The sequence below is a fragment of the Hyperolius riggenbachi genome, chromosome 11 (genome assembly GCF_040937935.1).
Source record: "Hyperolius riggenbachi isolate aHypRig1 chromosome 11, aHypRig1.pri, whole genome shotgun sequence".
NCBI classification, from domain to species: Eukaryota; Metazoa; Chordata; class Amphibia; order Anura; family Hyperoliidae; genus Hyperolius; species Hyperolius riggenbachi.
The window spans coordinates 106,833,997-106,858,996 of NC_090656.1; the positions used below are offsets into that span (position 1 = coordinate 106,833,997).

The window sequence follows — 25,000 nt, forward strand, 5'->3', positions numbered from 1 at the left end:
ATGACAGTGCTTCCAAATGTAGGCTGCATAGATGTGCAGGGCCCACACATGAGCAGATTACACAGCTTGCATTCAAAACAGATGCAACAAATGGAGGACATAAGCTTATAATAAACAGTTTGCGCGCATATTGTTCATTACTAGACTCTTGCCTTATATATTTACTTTGCCTAACTGTCCTGCTGTTTGATCTTGTTCCAACTGTATCGGGAAAACAAGCAAGTAGCTAGTGTAGACAGTCAGCACCAGATCTACATACTTGTCCTGTGGCTGTGAGCATTAAAGGCACAGGACTAGCAGGGTAGCCAGGCAATATACACTTTTTAGGGAGAAAAAAAAATGCATACTGCGGGAGGACATCGAGGGACTCAGACGTGCTTATACTGCTGGAGGAAGCCCGCGGGTGAGTATCAACTCTTCTTTTTTCCACAGCTCTGAATAACTTTAAGGAGGTCTTTGGTGTTCTAGGAAAGTGGGGAAAAATACCATGCACTTAGATATTTTCTTAGCCATACATGACGTTTATTTCATGTAATTAGCGGTCAGTGTAAGGTACCCCTGTTTGCAGTGCGGAAGTTATGTCACTTGTGCCCTGTATTCTTAACTATCACGGTCCGGGAAATAAAGGAACACAGCCTAGTTCCCAGCTTCTCTTGTAGGGAGAATGAGCCATACCAGATAGTTAGTGGTCACCCAATGCTCATTCATGTGTCTTTGCTGCCATGTATTTGCACCGTGTCAGGCACTGGCATGGGGTTACAAATGTGCCAAATGCACTGCATTGTATGCAGCCAGAAAGCACTCTGCCGCCAGCAGATTAAAGTAAAACTGGGGGGGGGGAGGAGTTTGTTGGTCAGCTGGCTAGGTACAATGGTGTTAAATGCTGAGCTGTAGTCAACAGAGAGCATCCTAACATAGGTGTTGGGCTTTTCCAGGTGTGAGAGGGCAGCATGGAGAGCTGCACAGATGGCATCCTCAGTCGATCTATTTGTTCGGTAAGCAAACTGGTGTTGATCTAGATTTGCTGGGATGGAGGCCTTGATGTGTGTGGCTACCAGTCGTTCAAAGCACTTTTTTGATGACAGGGGTTAGAGCAACAGGTCGATAATCATTAAAACAGGTTATCCTAGGATTTTTTGGGACTGGCACAATGGCACAATGGTTGTAGATTTAAGGCATGATGGGACTACACCCAAGAACAGAGAGGTTGAATATTTGTGTAAAAACTTTCGCTAGTTGACCAGCACAGGCCTGGAGCACATGTCCTTGCACACCATCAGGACCTGCAGCTTTCCTGATGTTGATATTTGTGAGTGCTTGCTGCACTTCATGTATGTGAAGGATTAAAGGGAACCAGAGATGAACGTTTCACACAAAATAAACATATCAGTTGATAGCTTGTAAAGAATAAATGCTCTACCTGATAATTTTGCCGCTCTGGTGTGCCTTTTTTAGTGTTTTTTTTATCCATTATAGTTCCAGGAAAAATCAAATATGGCCGCCGGCTCATATTCCTTCTGCTTCCGGGTTATAAGTTGTTCTGGATGTGCTGTCTAGGCTATATGAGACTAGGCTGCTATCTAGGCTAAATGCAGCCTTTCATCTATGTGCTTTCATTTTGGTATGATATCTGCCTGTAGGAAGTGTCTCTCATAGGAATGAAACTGCAGTTTCAGTATCTACAGCATGCAGACAGAGTGCACACAGAGCACACATGGATCATATTACAGCCACAGAGCTTCTCTCTTAGGAGCAGCCCCTCCCAGTCATCACAGCTCTCAGTATGCAAAGCAGAAGATCTAAGCCAGGAGGGGGAAGGCTTGTGCTTGAAAAAACTCCACAGAAGAGTGACTCAGCTATAATGATTCCAGGTCAAACCTCGACTGAATAGTCAGTGGATTCTTATCACAGCTGCTAATAGACTAATTAAGCAGATAACAATGAAACTAAAAGCAGGGTAGGTGTTTACTGTCATGTTCCCACTGATAAATGTAATAAAATACATGAGGGTGCTTCATCTCTGGTTCTCTTTAAAGGCTGTGAATATGTAGTGGGCCCAAAGTTGACTGGAGGCCGATTGTTGTCTTTTTCAAATCTAGCAGGGGCTGTGGCTAAAAGTATTAGAGACACAGGATCAGCAGGAGAGTCGGGCAACTGGTATTTTAAAAGGAAAAATCCATGTCCTTCTCAGTTTAGGTTCCCTTTAACGGCCGCCTAACGCCGATAGGCGGCAGCAGGTCGTAAGTGGTTTTACATGGAAACAGCCGCTCATTCGAGCAGCCTTTCCATGTCAGTTCACGGAGGGTGTCTCGCAGGCTAAGTGTAAACACGCGGGGAAGAAATCCCCTGTGTTTACATCATACTGGCCGGGGATCGCCGGCATCTGATAGGCTGAAGCCTAACAGAGGCGGTGCAGGACGGATCGCCGTCCTGTGCCGCCCAGAGAGAGGAGGAGAGGGAGGCTGGGAATCGCTGTGGAGGGGGGCTTTGAGGAGCTTTGAGGCTTTTTTCTTAGAATTTTTTAACTTCTATAAGCAAGTACAGAGGGCAGAGGCGACACAGGTGGACACTGGAGGTACAGGGGACAAAGATGGCACAATGATCTGACTTAAGAACAGATTCAGGTTAAAGTGAATGGGAACCGCATTTAATAAAATGAGATACTTACCCAAGGAGAGCGAAGGTTGTGGGTCGTATAGAGCCTTCCCACTCCTCTCCTGGTCCCCTCGTTCTGGTGCTGGCTCGACCGGTAGACTAATCTAGTCAAATACTGGTTTACCCGGCTGAAAGAGGCTTCAGAAGTCTTCAGGGAGCCTGAGTGCTCCTGAAGAAGGGCGGCCCTGTACTGCACCTGAGCAAGCACGCTCTCTTGCACGCTCACGCCTATGCAGTATGGAGCCGCACGCCTTCGGGAGGACACGGCTCCCGAAGGCTTCCAAATACCCTTTTGTGGGGGATTGAAACGGGGGGGGGGGGGGGGGAGGGGAGGAGCCAGCATAGGATAGAGAGCACCGAGAGAGGAGACGAATGCTCTATACGACCCAGAGCCTTCCCTCTCCTTAGATAAGTATTTGCTTCATTTTTTTTTTTAAATGCGGTTCCCATTCACTTTAAGAACTAACCTACAGTCCCTATCTCGTTTGTTAACCGGGGACTACCTGTACTGGCATGTGAGCTTCCTCCCACACGCTCAGAAAAAAAAAACTTAATTGGCCAATTTGACCACTTTCATGTAGAATGAGAGCTTACCTACTCAATTTGCTCATAGTATTCAAAATCTATTGGCCCTCCTACTACAAAGAGGTGGTAACATTGGGCAGTCATTGGCCAATCAAAATTGTATATACCTGGCTTAAAATTGGCATTCGACTGACAGGGCTGTTGAATTCTGAGCTTTTTAGGCACAGTTGGCACGTGGGGTCACTGACTGGACACAAGACTTGAATTTCAGTTTTACTGTGTAGTGTAAAAAAAAAATAAAAAAATAATCCAGCTATGCTGTTTACATGCACTGATCCAAATGACTTGTTCCCAAAGAAAAAACTGTGCTGTACTCTCACTAGAACTATAGTATTCCAATAAAGTCACGTCATTTGTTTGTGCAATGGAGGGTTAAAGGGCAGCTGAATTGAGAAGACTATGGAGGCTGCCATGGCTGCTTCCTTTTGAACCATACCAGTTGCCTGGCAGCCCTACTGGTCTGTTTGGCTGCAGAAGTGTCTGAATAACACCAGAAACAAGCATGCAGCTAATCTGTCAGCTCTGACAATGTCAGAAATACCTGATCTGCTGCATGCTTGTTCAGGGCCTATGGCTGAAAGTATTAGAGGCAGAGGATCAGCAGGGCTGCCATGCAACTGGTATTGCTTAAAAGGAAATAAACATGGCAGCCTCCACATACCTCTCTTTTCAGTTGTCCTTTAATGAATGCAGGTTTTTTTGTGCCTTAAAAGTGCACATACACACATACACACATAGATTGCAGTGTTCTCCCCAGAATTTTTTTCCAGCCGGGTGGCATAAAATAGTAGCCGGGTGGCATGAAAAAGTAGACGGGTGGGTTGAGATGAAAATGCAGGGCAACTCTGCTTACAGCATAGGAGGAGGTGAGCCGATGACAGCCGGGTGGTCACCAAATCTAGCCGGGTGGAGCACCCGGCTAAAAGAGCCTGGGGAGAACACTGGATTGGAAAACCGATCGATCCTTCTCTGACCTGAATAGATTTTAGTATAAATATTGAAAAACTTTCAAACCACTGTGTTGCATGGTTTTTGGCAAGAATGGATTATTGTGATTTATGCAGGAAATCTATGTATTGTAATAGTTCTCAGATTTGTGTATGGCCTGCTTTAGGGCCCTTTTCCACTTGCAAGCGTAACTACGTTTGTGCTTGCAAAAGCCTCTTTTTCTACTTGCAGCGATTGTGACGTTAACCGTAGGGAGTGAAATGTTATTGCACCAATTATCGTACAGCTCGACAATTGCAATTTGCAGAAAATCGAAACGCGCTAATGGAAAAGTGCATCGCAATTTACATGTAAATCACGGTGTACTAGCGATCGCAAAATAAATTACGGCGATCCGCTTTAATCAGATCGCGGCTAGTGGAAAGGGATCCTTAGGCTTACTTTATTTAGTTGCTTTAAGCTGGGCATACATGGTAAGTTTTTTTTTTTTTTTTTTTTTTTTTTTTTTTTTTTTTTTTCTCCTTATCAATCGAGCCGCTGATGGCTCGATTGGTATCCGACAGGCCCGATGACCCGCCGGATAGATTCCCCGCTCGCAGGAATCGATCCGCACGGGCGAGCGGTGACACGCCGGTATCGAGCCACTGGCTCAATACCGCCGCAGAAACTGTCCGTGTATGCCCAGCATAAGTCACCTAACGTATTGCCTTTTTATCCTAAGCATTAGCCAGTACACAAAGCACTAGTTTAGACATGCAGCAATAACATTACAACAAGCTGTGCAAATCTTGCAGCTGTTGTGAGATAAGTGATATTGGATCAGATCTCGGATGTCGTTTTGTGTAATGTAGTTGGACAATGCAGCAGGGTGGTTTTAAAAAAAATCTCTCTATATATCCATATTTAGTACACCATTTGTTTGCCATACTTTAAAAAATACATGCCCAGTTTAAGATTGCTTCAGTTCTTTCTGTGATGGGTTTGAACTATCTGCAGTATGACCCTTCCCTTCCTACAGTACACTGGCACACTGACACTAAAGTGGATTTTTTTTTCTGAAAAAGTTTTTCTGTATACTGGCAGCAAAGTAATGCACAATGGGTTAGCCCTATATAAAATTGCTTTCATAGCTCAAGTTTTAAATGATAGTATAGGCAAAATACAGTATAAAAGCTTTTACCTGTTTCATTGTGGAAGTCCTGAAAGCAGTTCTGGTCATCTGTCCTCTTGCATTTACAAAAGTAATGTGTGAAGCTTACTTGTTGTCCTTGGACTGGTCTTTGTGAAGGAGCCTTGCATCTGATTTGACTGATAACAGTTGGTGTGACCATTTGTTGTACTCTTTGCACCCCAGCTGTTTATTTGCTAAGTCCACCTGAGCTTGGAATGTTCTTGTTTGATATGGTTCCCTTATCTTCACTGATCATGGTAAATTTGTAAATGTTTGTTTTTTCTGTTTTCCTTGATGTACTTTAGCCCAAACTGATTGCTTAGGGCCATTCTCACTAGGTCCAAATACCCAGCGTTTCCCTGCATGCGAGACGGACAGGGAAATGTTGCCTATTCAGACAATAGCTTGTCTTCAATCACATGCCGGTCTAATGTCTGATTGCGCTGCCCGGAAGCTCCCTTCCACGCTGAGTAGCACGCATGCTCAGTGTGAAGTTAATGATGCTGCTGGAGGTAAAATACTAAATATCTTCACTTCCACACCTCTTACACTCCCCAAAGTTTCAGGGTAGGGAGGGAACCCCCAGAACGGCCTCTATACCAAATTGCAGCCTCTGAGACCCGCTGGTTCCCGAGATAGGTTTCTGTAATCTATCTCGGGAACCAGCGGGTCTCAGGGGCTGCAATTTGGCATAGAGGTCGTTCTGGGGGTTCCCTCCCTACCCTGAAAATTTGGGGAGTGTAAGAGGTGTGGGAGCGGAGATATTTCGTATTTTACCACCACCAGCAGCATCATTCAATAGGAAATGTAGCTGCACTGTCTCCTACTGCGCATGTGGGGCAGCGCAATTCAACAGGCAGCGTATTCAGACACAACACCGGCTCGATTCTGGACGGCATGCAGCAGTTTTTTGTAGTGTGTGTCTGAATCCTACAGCTGTAGCAATTCAGCTGCTGCTTCACAACTTAACTCGGCTGTGAGGAACGATAAAGCCCGCCATGACCAAAAATCTTAAGTGACTCCAGCGCTTGTACAGCGGCCACATGAGGTCTTCTAAAGATCCGACATGCCGACGTCCGAGCACCGCTTGCATTGTTTTTCCTGCTCCCCCGCTATTCTTCTGTGTGAATGAACCTCCACAAATTGGATTTGCAAACTATATGAGAACATTTTATCAAATAGGTTAAAAGACATGGCAGGGAATAGGGTTTCAGTGGTATGAAATTACACGGTATGTTAACCATCAAAACAAATACCACGGTATTATACATTTGGACCTGGACCCCCCCTTACATTAATGTGCCCCCACCCCACCTCAGTGCCCCCACTCCCTCAGCATACATATAAAGTCACCGGGAGATTTGGGGCGCTGGGTAAAACTGTAAAAGGCTCACCCTGTTCCTGCAAAAGTCCTGGTGGCGTTAAAGATAGGTGTAGCCAGTAGTAAATGGCGGCAGCATAGGTAGCCAGGGATAGGTTTAGCCAGGATAGGTGGCCGCAGCTTAGGTAGCCAGGGATAGGTGTAGCCAGGTATGCAATGTAGCATGGTATGATTACCATGCACAATCAAACCGCGGTGTATATACCGTGGCAACCCTAGCAGGGAATTTCTCTCCAGTGCATGAGATATATGCAGCGAAGTACTGAAGGCTGTGTAGCTGTGTAATAAATCACTATTGCAAGTTGTGGTATGACGGTTCTCGGTCAGATTTTTGCTGACAAGTCCTCTTCAGTCGGGCAATGTGGTACATAGTTCGCCTAATTTAGTTGTCACAGACCTAAATATCTAAAGGGTCACACACGTTTAAACAATCTGCCCAACTATCGTCTAAACTTGGTCTGTTGAACAATAGTTGGGCAGGTGTATGGCTGGCAAACAAGACAACCAATTGATAACAGGTGATTTGCCAGGTCCATCCAGCGGTTCAACCTGCACAACTATCTTGCAAGTTGGCCACGTGTGTATAAGTCATTTGAACAACTTTGTTGTTTTTGAATGCAGACGTTGTACAGTTTATTTTGCTTGCGTGTGCAGTAATTGACTGAATGTGACCCTGAGTGGTATTTGCTAGGGATAGTCAAGGACTTGCAAATAACTCCAAGTTCATGCAAGATTATGCCAATTTTGATGTAGCTTGAAAATGGACCAGTTGACTCTTGTCATGGAGAAATTTGGTTTATTTTCTAGCTGCATACACTTGCGTACAAAATTAGCATAATACTGCATCAGCTTGCAATTATTTGCATCTCATTGACCATCCCTAGTATTTGGTAGCGTAACCTAAAATCTGTGAGGGGCAGTTGGCAAAATTTTCTGAACACTTCTACTGGTTCTTAGTGTGTCACTACTGGGGCTTGGATAGTCAGTGGGAGAGACTGGCAGCAGCTGTACAGTCGCGGAAGCTGGAGCAAGTAAAATTTTGACGGGGAACAAGGGGCACACATTAACATTTGGGGGGACAGCGGCAAAGTTTGTCGATTGTCGCGATATTGCACGCTATTGCCTTGCACCAGATCGATCATGTTGTCCCACGATTTTCCCAGCATGCTCGAACGATATACATCGGTGGAATCCTTAATCGGGCATGCTTTTTGCGGCACTAATTTTCATCTGTTTCGATATTGAAACTGATGGTCAATCGTGATGCAAAATCGATAATGTATGGCCAGCTTAATACATAGTGGGTTGGAGGTTACTTTTTGTCATGAATGCCGGTAATGTGAAGGATCCAGAGCAGAAGAGTAGTCATTAATAATCGATGACAGATCAAAGAGGAGGAAAGTTGCCTTATGAGCTAGGTTGAAGGGTGTCATTGGTCACTTGGTAAAAGTGCTGTTTCTGCAGTGTGTGGGTGCAAAAGTTAGGATGAAAATGGTCATTCGGAAACAAGAAATTGTTAGAAATGTGGTGTGCTGCATATGGAGGCTAAATAGTTTTATTGCTTCTTGTATCTGTGTCATACATAATGCATACACTTGTGAATTGATCTTTCTAAATAGAACATGTTAACCAATCTTCATTGTTTTTTTCCCAACAGGTTACGACAAGACATATTCACTCCTCCAGTGATGATGAGATAGAATTCAAGGATCCAGGCTTCTCACAAGATTCTTCCATACAGCAGGTTAGGCATAACTGCAGTGTTAGAATAAACTGTTAAGGTAGCCATACACTGGCTCGATTCCCGGCCGTTTCGACAGCAGATTCGATCCTGGGATCGAATCTGCTGCCAATCGTTCGCGGTAAACGCAGCCGCCGATCCGATTCCCTCCCGGAATCGGATCGGTCCGTCGATCGCGCCGTGCAGGAAATTACCCTCGATCGCCCGCGGGTAAAGTGCGCGTCGCTAGCGGCGGCCGATCCGATCAGGTATACATTACCTGAGGCTGGCTCCCGGGCGTCTTCTCCGTGCTGCACGGCTCTGTTCCGGCTCCATCCATCCTGGCGCTTCCTGTGTCACTGCAGTGACCAGGAAGTTCTAGTAGAGGGCGCTCTATTTGAACTTCCTGGTCACGGAGTAACACAGGAAGCGCCGTAATGGATCCAGAACAGAGCCGTGCAATGCGGAGAAGATGCCCGGGAGCCAGCGTCAGGTAATGTATACGGGGGGGGGGGGGGGGGACAGGCGGCAGGAGCAGCTCAGCAGATGGTGAATCGGTTTCAGGCTGAAATCGATTCACAATCTGTTTGCAGTAAAGGCAGCCATACGATCCCTCTCTGATCAGATTCGATCAGATAGGGATCTGTCAGCTGGTCGATCTAATGGCACATCGACCAGTGTATGGCTACCTTAAGAGACGTTTGTTACACTTACACACACATGTTAAGGGAGTTTCTATTCTGTTTGACACACGTGACTCAGCAAGTGCAGTGTTGCTTTCTTCAAGGTGGCCATACATTAGCTGACCATCCAAATTGATTATTGTAATCGAATTGGATGAAAATTGGTGCTGCCAAGTGCATGTCTGACCGACAAAGCGAACAATTTCGTGACAGAAATTGGCCGCATGGTTGATTGCGCATGCTGCAAGATGTCGGGCTGAAGACGGTTGGTCGGGTGTGCGACGGTACGGCAGCCGATCTGCGAGCGACGAGACGACAAAACCCCCGCCGCAATGTATAAATGTATGCAGTGTGTGCATTTATACATTACCTGTCTTGGTGTCAGCCTCCATGCGGTTTCCGTCCATCTCGCCGGGTTCCGCATACACGGCGGCGGTGCGTAGCGTCTGTTAGCGTGTATGCGGCTGTTACCCGGTGAGATGGACGGACACCGGGAATGAAAGCTGCCGTACGCTCTGCTATGCGTGCAACCAATGCTCATTTACTTGTCTGTTCAAGAGTGAATGATTGCTTCTATAGCAAATGGCTGCAATCATTAGGTAAAAGTTGAAGAAAAAAATGTAAACAAAACCTAAATTGAAAAAAGTGTCAGTCACTGTAAAAAAAACAAAAACACAAAAAAGTATTCCCCATCCCCTTTTGCAATGACCCTGTTAACCCTACCTAGCCTGTTAACCCCTTGTGTCCTGTGCTTATGTGAAAACCTTTAATAAATGCCACCTGTGGCAATCAGAGGTTATTGCTAGGGCCACAATGCCATTGTCTAATGATGCAACTGTACAGCATCGAGGACCCCAAACTGGTGCTCTAGCTGTTGTATCAAATTGCTACTGATGTGCAGACTAAGGATAATGGTCAACTGCATACCAAACTAGAAAATGAAATCTGGCATATGTGGTATTTTAACCTAAAAAGTATGTTTTAGGGTTTTATAGCAGTAGTACTTGTGGGTCATCTGAAAATTGGAAAGGGAGAAAAATGAAAGTGAATTTTCTCCATTTGCTTCTATTTTTTTCTGTTAAAGCCTATAAATCGAATATTTTCTGGAGGAAAATTGGTCCCCAAAGAAAGCCTAAATTGTCTTAAAAAAAATAAAATGATAAATCACTGAGCTGCCATAAGTAATGTTGTTGCTGCATCAATAGCAAGACAGCTGAAGTGTCAAAATTGGCAGGAACCTGAACTGGTTAAATGTTTGGTATATAAAGCAGGCAAAACATTATCCAAATTGCACGCAGAAAAGAATTATGCATACAAATTGCTAATAGTTCCAGACATCCAGCTATCATAATCCTGCGTTGTCAATGCTTCGTGACAATGGTCAGTCTCCCAGACCCATTTTTCGCATGCAAAAAAAAACCCAAAACTCAGCAGTGTAGCATAATTCTGCACACTGTGTGCGATTTTTCTATCCATTACATAAGCTGCTGTCAAAAAAATGTATGTGGAAAAATGTGCACAAACACAAGCAGAAAAATGCACACAGAAAACTGACAGACAAGTGTGGACCCTGTTAAATGTTTCACCAGTTTTCCTTTTGAAAATTGTAATAGGAGAAAGGCCCAGTGCACACCAAAACCGCTAGCAGATCCACAAAACGCTAGCGGTTTTTGGAGCTGATTTCAGAGCGATTCTAGGTATGTTTAGAGACGTTTTCTAAACACACCTAGCGGTTTTGGGTGCGTTTTTGGGTAGCAGATTACACATATTGTTACAGTAAAAGCTGTTACTGAACAGCTTCTGTAACAAAAACGTCTGGCAAACCGCTCTGAAGTAGCGTTTTTCAGAGCGGTTTGCGGTTTTCCTATACTTTACATTGAGGACGAAACGCTTGCTTGGCAAAAACCTCAAACCGCCGGTGTGCACTATCCCATTGCAAAACATTAGCCAAGCGTTTTTACAGGCAGATGCGGCCGGCGGATCGCTCCAAAAACCGCTCGGTGTGCACTAGGCCAAAGACAGGATTGCCACTCTTCTGTTTTCAACACTTTATTGATGACGGTGCCTGCAGTGGTTGTGCTGTTCACATGCAATAAATCAAACTCGCGCTCTAACCTGTGAAGGGCTTTTTTTTTCTGCTTGGGTTCTGAGCCAACAGTTCAGTCGTGCAGTAACAAGAGAAACTTTTTTTTTTTTTTTTTTTTGAGTACCTGAGACACCCTTGAGAATGTTAAAGGATTTTGAAAGGGATAATGAAGTAAAAATAACAAAAAAAAAAAACCTAATGAGGCTTTCCCTGGCCTCTTCACCCTCCAGGATCCAGCTCTGGCAGCCCTCGAAAAATCAGCCAACAAGGAAGTCTGCTGTGGTGCAGAAGCTGCTGCAATATTTCCCTTCTGTGTGCCTGCGCAGTCGCGCAGAAAGTAAATATTTACATTGCCGCTGTTCGAGGACTGCCAGTGTTCTATCCCGGAGGGTAGAGAGGGCTGGGAGAAAGTATTCAGAGGCTCCCCCCCCTCCAAGGAAAGTAACCCCCAGGGGCTGTTTCAGCGCCCTGTAGTCAGCCCGGTTCCTTCCGTTCTCCCACAGGCTGGGTCTACTGTGCATGTATGACCCTGGTCTTGCGCTCCCATGGCCGGGAGCATTATGCACCTGCGCAGTTACAAGCCTTCACTAACTGCACGGGTGCAGAACACAACCATAGGAGTGCGATCGAGGAGGCATGTGGCCGGCACTGCCCACGTGCAGAAGTCTGAGACTACCAGAGCAGACAGCAGAAACTTTAGTCGAGCACAGAATTCTGGCAGAATTATCAAAACTCCTATGGGAATGTGCATTGAAAAGTGACTTATGCTGGGAATACACTATGCGGTTTTTCGGTCGATTTACCGCCCGATCGCTTTTCGATTCATTTTTCTGCTTGATTTCCCGTTCCATTCTCTTATCTTTTCTTATTAATTTCCATTCACGTCCTATGAGAAATTGAGCAGTAAAATTATTGAAATTAAGATCGGAAATGTCGGAAATTATCTATTGAACCATCTATCTGCCGAAAAAATGCATGGTGTATTCCCAGCGTTTGAGCAGCACAATCTGGCAGTGTCCATAGTTTGCAGGTCTCTGAAACCATTGTTCATCAGCCGTTGTGGAGAGAAGTGATCATTTTGCTTGTGATAACCCACAGAATTATAAAGGCACCATCAGACACCACACACTTTCATTCACAATCTAATTGGCCCATTTACAAGCTGCATACAATTTGCATTTTTATTTTTATTGGTCTAGTTCCAAGCCGCATACAGTTTGGAATTATTTCTTTAATGCCCCTTGACCAACCCCTTCTGTTCTGTTTTACTAGTAGGTAATTTAAAATGGCAGTCCACATGGTTCTCTAGCGTGTCTTGCCATATAAACCTGCAAACAAAATTGCTACTTTTTGTTTCAATTAAACTACTTATTAAAATTGTAAAGATAACAGAAATGTAGCCTAACCTTTTTAACAGTGAATCAGTCTGTGATTATTGATGACATTTGTAGCATGCTTTTATTGGATTCACCCAAACTGTATGATTGAACTTGACGTCCTCCCTTCTGAGCCCTCAATGTTGCCACATAAAGCATGCACATCCCCATTAACATAAATCTTTCAGGAGCAGTTTAGAATATGTGTTATACCACTGTTGGTCCTGGGATTGCCAGGCCTTTTCTGATTATCAGATGCAACAAATGACGTCCAATTTTATTGACCAGTTTGGCTTCAACGATGAGAAGTTTGCTGACCAAGATGACCTTGGCAAGTGAGTATGACTCCTTATTGTGATTGTTCACTTTTTGGTTTTGGTGTTTGCTGGTGAAATTTTTTTCCCCCTTTTCTATAAACACGTCTGACCTTTAATCTCCTTCTGATTCTATGCTACAATTACAGCACGATAACCAGTCTGCTTGTGGCGGTAATTTCAGTTTGGCACAAAATCTTCTTGCAATTATGAACCTAATGCTACAATTAACACTAATGGGTTTGGTGACTTATAACACGGTTTAACTGTCTCTGTGCGTGATGGTGGGAATCACTGCTTTCACATAACAAATTTGTTCAGGTTTCGCCTCAGCATTGTTCACTTGGTGCTGGTCCAGCTTCCTTCCTTTTTCTTGAAGAAGACATTGTTATACACCATATTTTTAATCGTGCACAACTGTCGGTCCATTTAGTGATGGAAGTAGTAGTTGGAGTAGAACTTATTTTTAGCAAACAGCCTTGACCTGTTTGGCAGATATTTGCTTCCTGCCACAATGGTCATGGTGTATATCTCTGTTTAAACGACCCTCAATGATAAGAAATTCCAGCTATAAAACACTTTCCTAGCAGAAAATGGCTGCTGAGAGCAAGAAAGAGATAAAAAGGGGAATTATCAGTGAGGGTCACACTGTAGTCACTTCCTGTCAGGAGTCAGGACTGAGTCAGCCACTTGCATACCTGATATTTAACTCAGGCAGAGAAAGAAAAAAAGGAATACATCATAGGTATGTGCTAGGCACTGTACATACACGTCTTTCTCATCATGTCACATGTCACTTCGGGTGTCCTTTAATGATATCCTTTATTAGGTTTTGGCTGCCTCAGACATCTTGGCATGCTAGCTGGCTTAAAGAGAACCCGAGGTGGGTTTGAAGAATGTTATCTGCATACAGAGGCTGGATCTGCCTATACAGGCCAGCCTCTGTTGCTATCCCAAACCCCCCTAAGGTCCCCCTGCACTCTGCAATCCCTCATAAATCACAGCCATGCTGCTGACACACAGCTTGTAAGCTTGTAAGAGCTGGCTGTGTTTATATCCCTAGTGCCAGTCTGCTGCTCTCCCCGCCTCCTGCAGAACTCCGGTCCCCGCCTGCGTCCCTTCCCTCCCAGCTGATTGGAGGGAAGGGACGGGGGCAGGGACCGGAGCTATGCAGGAGGTGGGGGAGCAGCCGAGACTGACACTACAGATGTAAACACAGCCTCACAGCGCGGCTGTGATTTATGAGGGAGTGCAGGGGGACCTTAGGGGGGTTTGGGATAGCAACAGAGGCTGGGCTGTATAGGCAGATCCAGCTTCTGTATGCAGATAACATTCTTTAACCACTTGCCGACCGCGCACTCATACCGCGCGTCGGCAAAGTGGCAGCTGCAGGACCAGCGACGCAGATCTGCGTCGCCGGCTGCAGGCTAATTAATCAGGAAACAGCCGCTCCCGCGAGCGGCTGTTTCCTGTCATTTCACGGCGGGGGGCTCCGTGAATAGCCTGCGGGCTGCCGATCGCGGCTCGCAGGCTAAATGTAAACACAAGCGGAAATAATCCGCTTTGTTTACATTTTTACAACGCTGCTACAGTAGCAGCGTTGTAGTAGATCAGCGATCCCCGGCCAATCGGCGGCCGGGGATCGCTGTCACATGAGAGCGGGGAGCCTGTTAGAGGCAGCCTCTGATCTCACGGGTGAGGGAGGAGAGGGAGAGGGGGAATCCTGCGGTGGAGGGGGCTTTGAGGTGCCCCCCCCGTCACCCACAGCATGCAGGAGTGATCAGACCCCCCCAGCACATCATCCCCCTAGTGGGGGAAAAAAGGGGGGCGGTCTGGTCGCTCTGCCTGTCATTTGATCTGTGCTGGGGGCTGTAGAGCCCACCCAGCACAGATCTGAAAAAACAGCGCTTGTCCTTAAGGGGGGTAAAGGCTAGGTCCTCAAGTGGTTAAACACACCTCGGGTTCTCTTTAACCACTTGACACCTGAGGCATTTTTCCTCTTGTGGACCAGAGCAATTTTCACCTGTCAGCGCTCCTCCCTTTCTTTTACCAATAACTTAATCACTGCTAATCACAGCGTAATGATCTATTTCTTGTTTTTCTTGCCACCAATTAGGCTTTCTTTGGGTGTACAGTATGCCAAGAATTATTTTATCCTAAATGCATTTTAACATGAATAATAAGAAAAAAAAATTATAAAATGCATTATTTTTCCGTTTTTGACCATTATAGTGTTAAAATAAAACATTCTACTGTGGATAAAAGCCACACATTTTATGTGCCCTTTTGTCCCGGTTATTGCAACGTTCAAAAAATTTCCCTAGTACAATGTGTGGCGCCAATATTTCATTTGGAAATAAAGGTGCATTTTTTCAATTTTGCGTCCTTCACTAATTACAAGCCCATAAATTAAAAATTAATAGTAATATACTGCCTTGACATAAATTTTTAAAAAGTTCAGTCCCTAAGGTAACTACTTATATTTTTTTTTTTTTGGATGAAATTTTTTTTCCCCCTTTTATAAATAAAAAAAAAAGTTTGGGTATTATGGGAGGGTGTGGGAGGGAAATAGTTAATTATATCAGTCAGTGTGGGGATTTTTATTAAATAAAATGCAATTTTGGTGCAATATACTATTTGGCCACAAGATGTCCTCAGTCGTCATTTCCGATTCACGTACGTAAGCACGTGAATCGGAAGTAATCCGTGGCTGTGTAACACAGGAAGATACAATGAATGCCGGCGTCTCGTAGACGCTGGTATTCATTGAATCGGGGACTTAGATTTATGAATGGGACCTGCGGTCCCATTCATTAACTTCCCCTCTAAGCGGCGGCAACGGCGGTGCGCGCGCACGCGCAAACGGGAGCGAGCGGCGGCTGCATGCCGCTGCAGACTTGTTTTCACGGCCCTGCTGCATCCTGTCTTTTTTAAAGGGCCGTGAATATACTGCACGGCATGCAGCAAGTAGTTAAGCAATGCCAACAATCTTGATATTAGACTAGTAATGCATTGTGATTCCCGTGCCGCCTCTATTAACCATTTCAGCCCGCGGGGATTTTTCACCTTATGCATCGGAGCAATTTTCACCTCCCATTCATTCGCTAATAACTTTATCACTACTTATCACAATGTATTGATCTACATCTTGTTTTTTCCGCCACTAATTAAGCTTTCTGTGGGTGGTACCTTTTGCTAAGAGCCACTTTACCGTAAATGCATTTTAACAGGATTAATAAGAAAAAAATGGAAAAAATTCATTATTTCTCAGTTTTCGGCCATTATAGCTTTAAAATAATCCACGCTACCATAATTAAAACCTATGTATTTTATTTGCCCGTATGTCTCGGTTATTATACCATTTAAATTTTGTCCCTATCACAATGTTTGGCGCCAATATTTTATTTGGAAATAAAGGTGCATTGTTTCCGTTTTGCGTCCATCACTATTTACAAGCTTATAATTTTAAAAATGTTTGTAGTATACCCCCTTCAAATGCATTTTTTAAAAGTTCAGACCCTTAGGTAACTATTTATGTCTTTTTTTTTTTTTTTTTTTTAATTGTAATTTTTTTTTTTTTACCATTAAAAATTTTATTTGGGTAATATTTTGGTGTGGGACAAACAGTAAATTTTTAATGTTGTAAAATGTGTATTTTGTAATGTAAAAAATGTTTAGATGTAGTTTTACTATTTGGCCACAAGATGGCCACCTTCGTTTTTAGTTTCCCTCCTTGTACTTCTCTCTAAGCGGAAGTACAAGGGGGATGCGGAAATCTGGCCGGGCAGAAGAGCCGGAGCCTCACAGGTGAGCGCTTCGGTTTTTCTGCGGGGGAAAGGGATCGGTGATCGGGAACCATGTTCCCTTTCACTGATCCCTGGGCTACCGGGGGACACAGCAGGAGCGCGCCCAAGCGCGGGAGCGCTGCAGAGCTGCCGCCCGGACGTGAGCTTCACGTCCGGGCGGCGGAAATGGTTAAAGAGAGGAAACCACGTATCAACTTCAGCCTTTAGTGTTTTTTCACCTTTATGCATCCGAGCAATTTTCACCTCCCATTCATTCTTCAATAACTTTATCACAATGAAATAATCTATATCTTGTTTTTTTTCCACCACCAATCAGGCTTTCTTTGGGTGGTACATTTTGCTAAGAAATATTTTATTCTAAATGCATGTTACCAGGAATATTAAGAGAAAAATGGAAAAAAATCATTTGTCAGTTTTCGGCCATTATAGCTTTAAAATAATACATACTACCATAATTAAAACCCATGTATTTTATTTGCCCATTTGTCCCGGTTATTACACCATTTAAATTATGTCCCTATCACATTGTATGGCTCCAATATTTTATTTGGAAATGTGCATTTTTTCAGCTTTGCGTTCATCACTATTTACAAGCTTATTGTTATAATTTAAGTATATGTAGGCCTTAGTTGCCTGAATTGATGTTAGGTAAAAGGCTTGGTTCGCAGAGTCTACCTTTAAGACTGGTTTCTCGCAGAAGAGAAGATGCAGTCAGTTACCAGGAATATGTCCCTGGTGAGCTGCCCCAGACCGTTAGTCGACAGAAAGGTAAACATAGCCAATATTTACCAAACATGGCATTCCTTGTAACTGGGTTAGAAAGCAATCGGAATATTAATTCAAGTAGGTGTGTGTGTCATGACACCACGAGAGGTCTGAGCCAATTGTAGGTTTGGGGGAATGGCTCAGAATTGTAAAAATATTAGTAATTTAACCTCTTGACATGCATATTAAAGTTCAGTCCCTTAGGTAACTATTTGTTTTTGTTTTTTTTATTATTGTAATTTTTTTCTACTTAAAAATATTTTTGGGTGTGCAGGAGGTAAACCGTTAATGTTAAATGTAAAAATGTCTATTCATTTTAATAAAAATGTATGTAGATGTAGTTTTACTATTTGGCCACAGTCAACTTTTTTTATTTTTTATTATTTTTTGCTTCCTGTAAGCGTACTTACAGGAATTGAAGAGTGGCGGTGTAACAGAACAATCGCGGCTTCTCCATAGAAGCCAGCTATCGTTCTAAGTGACTTGGATCAATGAATGGGAACCGCTTTCCCATTCATTGATCTCCGGGCAAACGGGCGGCCCGCACAACCCCGGCGGTTCCAGCCCTGTGAACCCCGGCGGCTCCATTTTTTCTCATGGACGTAGCTCCTACGTCCAGCATGCATATTTGGACGTAGGAGCTACGTCCTGAAGGCTAATGAAGGCTAAAGTGGTTAATCTTGAGAAGTTTGTAAAGACCCTTTGCCTGTATAAAGTTCTACTTTAAGGAACTGGTGAAGTTGAATCTGATGAAATCTCTTTATTTGATTTTGGCTTTGTGCTGTTTATCTTTATTGCATATGTCTTTATCATCTACAGTGTTTCGTTTGACCGCGTCTCAGACATTAACTTCACTCTGAATGCAAACGAAAGCGTGAGTATTAAACAAATGGCCTCTTTTTGTGTTTCTACTTGCTGAAATGTCTCTGATCAAAGGAGATTCATGGAGAGTTTGTGGGTGACTAGGAAAAACCTATCTATCTGTATGTACATGCGTACATACACAACACTGAAAATGGTCTTGGGGTAAAAGGAAAGTGTGAGTGCCTTTTTAGTGAAGAGGTTGTAGCGCAACGCAGAAAAGTTACTTAACCACTTCGCATCCAGACCTTGTTTTCAACTTATTGACCAGAGCAGTTTTGACAGTTTAGCTATGTCCCTATTTAATCAGAAATAACTTTATCCCTACTTATGACACAGAAATGAAATATATATTGTTTTTTTTCAAGACAAACTAGGCTTTCATTGTATGCCATTTTTTCCCTCAAACAATTTTGTTTTCTATGAATTTTAATGGGAAAACAAAGAAAATAGAAAAAACATGTATTTCTCAGTTTTACCAATCCCAGTTTAAAAATAAAAAGTGCTACTGTCGATAAACACACATTTTGTTTGGCTATTGTTACTGCTTATCACAAAACTTCGATTATGTTCCTGTCACAATTTATGGTGAAGATATTTGATTCTGAAATAGTGCTACAAAGTGTGTTTTTCACTATGAAATGAGAAAATAAAGTACTTTTAATAGTAAAAATCAATCTCATTAGCTCAGGAAACTTATATTCCCATTCACCAATTAGTGCTGCATCAGATAGTGCCAGAAATGTGTACAGGAGCAAGCCCAATCCTGCACAGCACTGCTTCTGCTACAAGACGTATATCTACTGACCTGTGGCTTAGATGAAGTCACAGAGGACGTATATCTACTGACCTGTGGACGAAGTGGTTAATCACCTATGCACTGTATTATTATTATTTCTCTTCTGAATTACTATAGTTTAAGCAGAACTTGCATATTGCTTTATTTTAGACTTTGCGTCCTCTTTAGGCAGTGCATAGTAATTTGCAAACTGAATCCTACTCAGAGTCCAGAATAACTAAAACCTGCCTCTGTCTCTATCACCCATTTTCCCTGATACTATGGGCTCATGTCAGTGCATTGATTGTTACTTGGTATGAAAAAGTAGAGTTATAAAGTTTTTCCCATGTAAAAAAAACTTTGGTAGGTTGCTAGAGTAGTAACAAGTGGTTCAGTTAGGGTTGAGTTCACAGTGGAAGTTGCGTACCCTGTAAAAGCAGCAACGGATTGGATAAGTGGCACCACATGTTATGTGCTTGTTGCGTCACATATGGTGAAGTATATAGTCAATGAAAAGTATGCTTCACTGAACGCAGGCATTATGCAGTAAATGCACCACATGCACTGTTGGGAATACTGCACTCTGTCAGACTGCACCATAATGGCGTTCTGCTTTACATTGCAGCTGTTACAGCGCACCGCTCCACCAGGAGCAGCCAGTCATTGAGTATGTATTTGATCTATTTATTACCTTTAAATATACTGTTCAGGGTAAAGTTCATCACCAGAAAGAGAATGAATAGCGTTGGATTTTATCTGCCGACTGCTAGTTTCCTAAGCGCTACCTGGTTGCTGGGACTAGTTCCTGGCCGCTGCTTCTTTCATAGCAATAATTACACTCTTGGGTGACATAATGAAGTAATGAAGACACTTGCTGTGTAGAACTTAATAGAAGTTTGTTATGAATACACACTTTTTTGCACCTCCTTTTTATTGAATGTGGACTGAAGCGTTCATCTGTTTGAAAGCTGCAGCTTCCCTCTGTGGCTGCTCTTGCTTTTACAGAAGCATAGCCAGTGGTTGTGAGCACTCCTGGATGTAGATGAGTGTATTTGAGGTATATGGTTTACCTTCTCCTTTTTAGGCCAACATTGCTTTGTTTGAAGCTTGCTGCAAAGAAAGGATACAGCCGTTTGATGATGGTGGGTCAGATGAAGAAGATATCTGGGAGGAGAAAAATCTTGCCTTCACACAGGAAACGCAAAGAAGATCCAGGTAATTCTACTAATGGATATCCCAGGTTGAGTAAGGTTGAAGTGGAGGTCCTGGCAGAAATATTAGTGGTCATATGGCAGTCCATTATGAAAGCTGAAATACCTGTAACTGTGAGAATACAGATTTAGCGCTGCTATTCCTGCCCTCATTCTCTATTCGTACAAGTCAATACCCACTTGCAGCCAATTACTGTCCGCCTTTTAAAGAACAAGTGACACCCATGCTAACCTAGAAATAAAAAACATGTAAGTAGATAAATACTAGTTCTACTTACATAACAGATGTATTTCACTGTCCACGTTATGATTCCTGTGAATTGTATAAAGGAAAAGCAGAGAGTCCTATTCTAGACAGTATTTATCTTGGTTACCTTTGAACTCCTGACATAATTTCCTCCCTCTTCCCCCCCCCCCCCTCCTCCTCTTGCTAATTGTGTATTTGTTACCCGCCCTCCTCCCCAGAATCTTCAGACACTCCCACTGAGGTCTATGCTAGGAAGTGCACTGTCTTATGTCATTAGGAGGGGGGAAATAAAGGGAAGAGGATGAATATGTTCTAGATAAAAGGCCTCCCAGCATGCAGCTGTTTGGCAATGGCAATTAAAGGACCAGTGCTCCTAAGGAATGTGATAACTCCAAACCATAACCGCAGAAAAAGTTTTAAATGCGGGATTAGCATTTTTATCACTTGATGCACTCAGACCAGTTGCTGTTGAAATTTGATTGTTATGGTGAGAATTCCGCTTTAAAGTGGGGAATAATCATTTTCTTTTGTCAAACTTAAGTCTTCAAGTGTTCTGTCTTAAAGCAAACCTATACGGCTTGCAAACAAGCTGGATGCATACCTCGGAAAACTTTTCCTGTCCTCCACTGGCTTCATCCAGCGATTGGGACCCCTGAAGTTTGCAGATGCACTGCATTGGCACAGTAGCAGGGACCCGCTCAGGCGTCATTGGAAAGACGTGCACGATCGAGTGCTTGCTACTGCGCATGCACCAGCAGTTAAGGGCTGGTTGTAGTCTTTTAGAGGACCCAGTACTGGAACAGCCTGGAGTAGGACAGGGGGGAGCCTTTGGAGAATCAAGAGGCTTCCTTCTATTTAGGAGAGTATCCCTTTGGGGCACTTTGTTTCCCTACAGGTACTCTTTGCCCACAGGTATTTTTCACCTTATGGACGGGAGGAATTTTCCTCTTTCAGCGCTCCTCCCTTTCATTGCCTAATAACTTTATCACTACTTATCACAAATAAATGATCTATACCTTGTTTTTTCGGCCACCAACTAGGCTTTCTTTGGGTGGTACACTATGTTAAGAATTATTTTATTCTAAATGCATTTTGACGAGAAAAATGGAAAATCATTTCTTCTCAGTTTTCAGCCATTATAGTTTTAAAATACATGCTACCGTAATTAAAATCCACACGTTTTATTTGTCCCGGTTATTGCAATGTTAAAATTAAATCCCTAGTATAATCTAAGGTGACAATATTTTATTTGGAAATAAAGGTAAATTTTTTTCAGTTTTACATCAATCGCTAATTTTTAGCCCATAAATTTATAATATAGCCCTCTTGACATACATATTTTTTTTTTATTACCTAATGTCTGTAATGTAATTTTACTATTTGGCCACAAGATGTCCCCACTGAGCAAAATACTATGTAGCATACAACTACCCTACATAGGAAACAATGTGTTGCCATATTGTTACTAGGGAAGTGACACAGATTTCAATGGAAGCCTGCATCATGGGTGTGCTGCAGGAAGATTATGGAATGGGAACAAAGTTCCCATTCATAAATCTAACGATCGGGCGGCAGAAATCGTCGGCGGGAGGCAGCGCGGCGGCTCTATTTAAGAATAAACACTGTTTTTGAACAACAGTGTTTATTCTTGGAGGACATGCTCGGATTGGCACAGGGGACTTTTGTCCCCTGCAGCTAATCCCCCCTGCACTCGGAAACATTGCGATCGTGGGCATTCACCCGCACAGCCCACAAGCTACAGGCCACAAGCTACAGGGACGTGACTAGCACGTAGCTGCGGCTCTAGCAGCTGGCGCTGCTAACGTCATCACGTCCGCGCGATATAAATGGTTTGTTGCAGCACAAATTAAACCTGGTACTTTTTGAATAGTTATAGTTCAAGTATGTATGTTGACTGTGTGTTACTCTTTTCGGACCGAAAGGCTCTGGCCCCTTAAGTCCCAGAGCCTTCTTTTGCATTCGGACGTTCAGTGATCATTGTGATTGGCTCACTGTGCTCATTTGGTAAGGAGCCAATGAAACTGGCTCATTACCCAGCCGAATCGAACTGGTTAACAGTTTCAAGCCATGGGCTGAGCGGTTCAAATGTGAGCATGTTTAGTGGAATAGCAGGACTTTTATAAACGTCACTAAAGGTGTGCAAATAGTAGGTTTATAAATGTCCATTTTGCAGGAAGGGGTTGGTTTGTAACTTCATCACTTCATCCTTTCTGTGGGTGCTGGCAGGCTGTGAAGTACTTATCGAGGCTCCAGCGATGGCTGTACCTCCTCGCGGACCCCTAGCAGCCTCTCATGTGTAGGGAAGCCGGATTGTCACGTGACCCAATATGGGTCGGCTGACACTCCGGCTTCCGTGCAGTGAGAAAGCCGCTCCGAGCCCGCAAGGAGATAGAGGAAGACTGCCAGACATTGCTGGAGCCTCGGTGAGTAGTTCAGTGGGGAGGTTTGTGCTATTTTGGCATCAGGCAATCCCTTGTTGGTTTTGGATACTGGTGACTGCTGTATTTTATTTTAAACAATGCAATTTGCTTGTTTATTCTGCTTATCCTCTGCCTCTTATGCTAGGTACACACAATGAGGTTTTCTGGTAGATTTACGGTCAGATCAATTATTTCCAACATGTCCGATCTGATTTCCTTAAACTATGGATTTTCCATAGAAGGGAATGGGAAATTGGAAATAAGATTGGACGTGTTTGAAATAATGGATCCGACAGTAAATCTGCCAAAAAAATCTCATTGTGTACCTAGCCTAATATTTTCAGCCATGTACCCTGAACAAGCATACAGATCAGGTGCTCTGACAAAGTGTGGCAAGATTAGCCACATGCTTGATTCAGGTGTGTCTGACACTACTGCAGCCAATAAGCTAAGCAGGACTGGTTGTTAAATGGCTGCTACCACATGCCTCTCACTTTAGGGTTTCATTAACATTGGTTGCTGCTGAATGATTGTCATATTTTGCTGTTTAGAATTTTTATTAAAAAAAAAGTTGTTCCATTAGTGTCAGTATGCATTCTTAAGGTGGCCACTAATGATCCAATTTCTAGCGAGAAATATTGTAATACGTCCACTACACCATCAACGAACCAATCTTTGCTTCCTATCTATCACAACCAACACGAAAATCCAAATTTTGGTTCGACGAAAATTCATTCGGACGACATTTTTTTCACTCGTTCATAATCTATTGTGCCCATCAATGGAGGTTATTTACAACCAATCTGATCAGAATTTCTGATCTCTCGAACGATTTTTTTGCTAGAAATTGGACAGTTAGTGGCCACCTTTAGAAGTCCTTTAGTACTCATCCACCCAGATTGTGTAGTCTAAGCCTAAGTGTTCTTCATACAGCTCAGGAAGCACAGACAGTGAAGAGAGCACAGATTCTGAAGAGGAGGACTCTGTTAAACAGGGATTATTTGAATCAAGCACAGTCAACCAAGAAGATAAAATGGAGGTGGATGCTAGTGAAGGTATGTTTGTTGTTTACACACATTGAGGGCTCGTTCACACTGGAGGCGTTTTCGGCCTATTTTCACATGTAGGAGATTTTAAAAATTGCCTGTAAAACTCTTGTGCAATGAATGTCTGAGAATGTGCATATCGGCGCGGGTCGTGCGCTGTGCGGGCAGCAACACGGTGCGTGGACCATTTTTGAGGTGATTCCGCCTCAATGGAAGGTATAGGAGAAAAGCAAAACGCTCACAATAGATTTGTGCAGTGATTGCGTTTTTATGAATAAATGCATTGTATTTATTATTTTCCGGGTCAGAGTTCACTTCCTGACTTGCGTCAGGGAGTGAAAAAAACGCAATCTCTCTGAAAAGCGCTTATTGAAGCGCTTTACAAAAACTGCAGCGCCCACCCAAGCGCCGGGAGGAGAAAAAAAATCCAAAAAAGACAAGCTCGAGCGGAATGTGAACGAGGCCTGATAGCATAGTAAAGTATGCACACAGAAGGCCTACTTCAAATGTTGGTGTACTAACTTGTACGTTGCAAACAACTTGCATGCAAGCCAAAATTAGCATCTCATTCACCACATCTTTCTTCCACCCCTGTTTCTTCCCCGGTCCCTTAGATGTTAAAGTATTCCTGAACTGAGAAAATCATATGAAGACTGCTTGTATAGGCATGTGCCTTAGACACTGCAGCAAGGCATATGTCTGTTTGTTTCCTTTTTGTACCGACTCTATGGTCTCTATAGTTGTTTTTTTAATTTAAGGACCTCTACAGTGAAAAAGTAAGCAGTTAAAATCTGATAGAACCGACAGGGTTTGGACTAGTACATCTCCTCATGGGGTATTCTCTGGGTTTTCTTTGTTTTTAACAGCATTTCCTGAAGGGCAGTTGCTAAGTCTAACTGCCAAAATTGTGTGCAAGCGAGTAGGGA

General features: G+C 43.3%; 1 protein-coding gene across 9 annotated transcripts in view; it reads left to right on the forward strand.

Moving 5' to 3' along the window:
- PPP6R3 (protein phosphatase 6 regulatory subunit 3) overlaps positions 1–25,000 on the forward strand; it is a 148,169-nt gene that overhangs the window by 104,554 nt on the left and 18,615 nt on the right. For 6 of the 9 annotated variants that reach the window (XM_068260880.1, XM_068260878.1, XM_068260879.1 and 3 more), the window contains 5 exons: positions 8,398–8,484; positions 12,843–12,940; positions 18,310–18,364; positions 20,214–20,344; positions 23,962–24,083. In XM_068260880.1, the coding sequence (XP_068116981.1) occupies positions 8,398–8,484; positions 12,843–12,940; positions 18,310–18,364; positions 20,214–20,344; positions 23,962–24,083 (493 nt within the window). The remainder of the gene's footprint in view (positions 1–8,397; positions 8,485–12,842; positions 12,941–18,309; positions 18,365–20,213; positions 20,345–23,961; positions 24,084–25,000) is intronic. The other 3 variants (XM_068260884.1, XM_068260885.1, XM_068260883.1) reach the window with 2 other exon arrangements.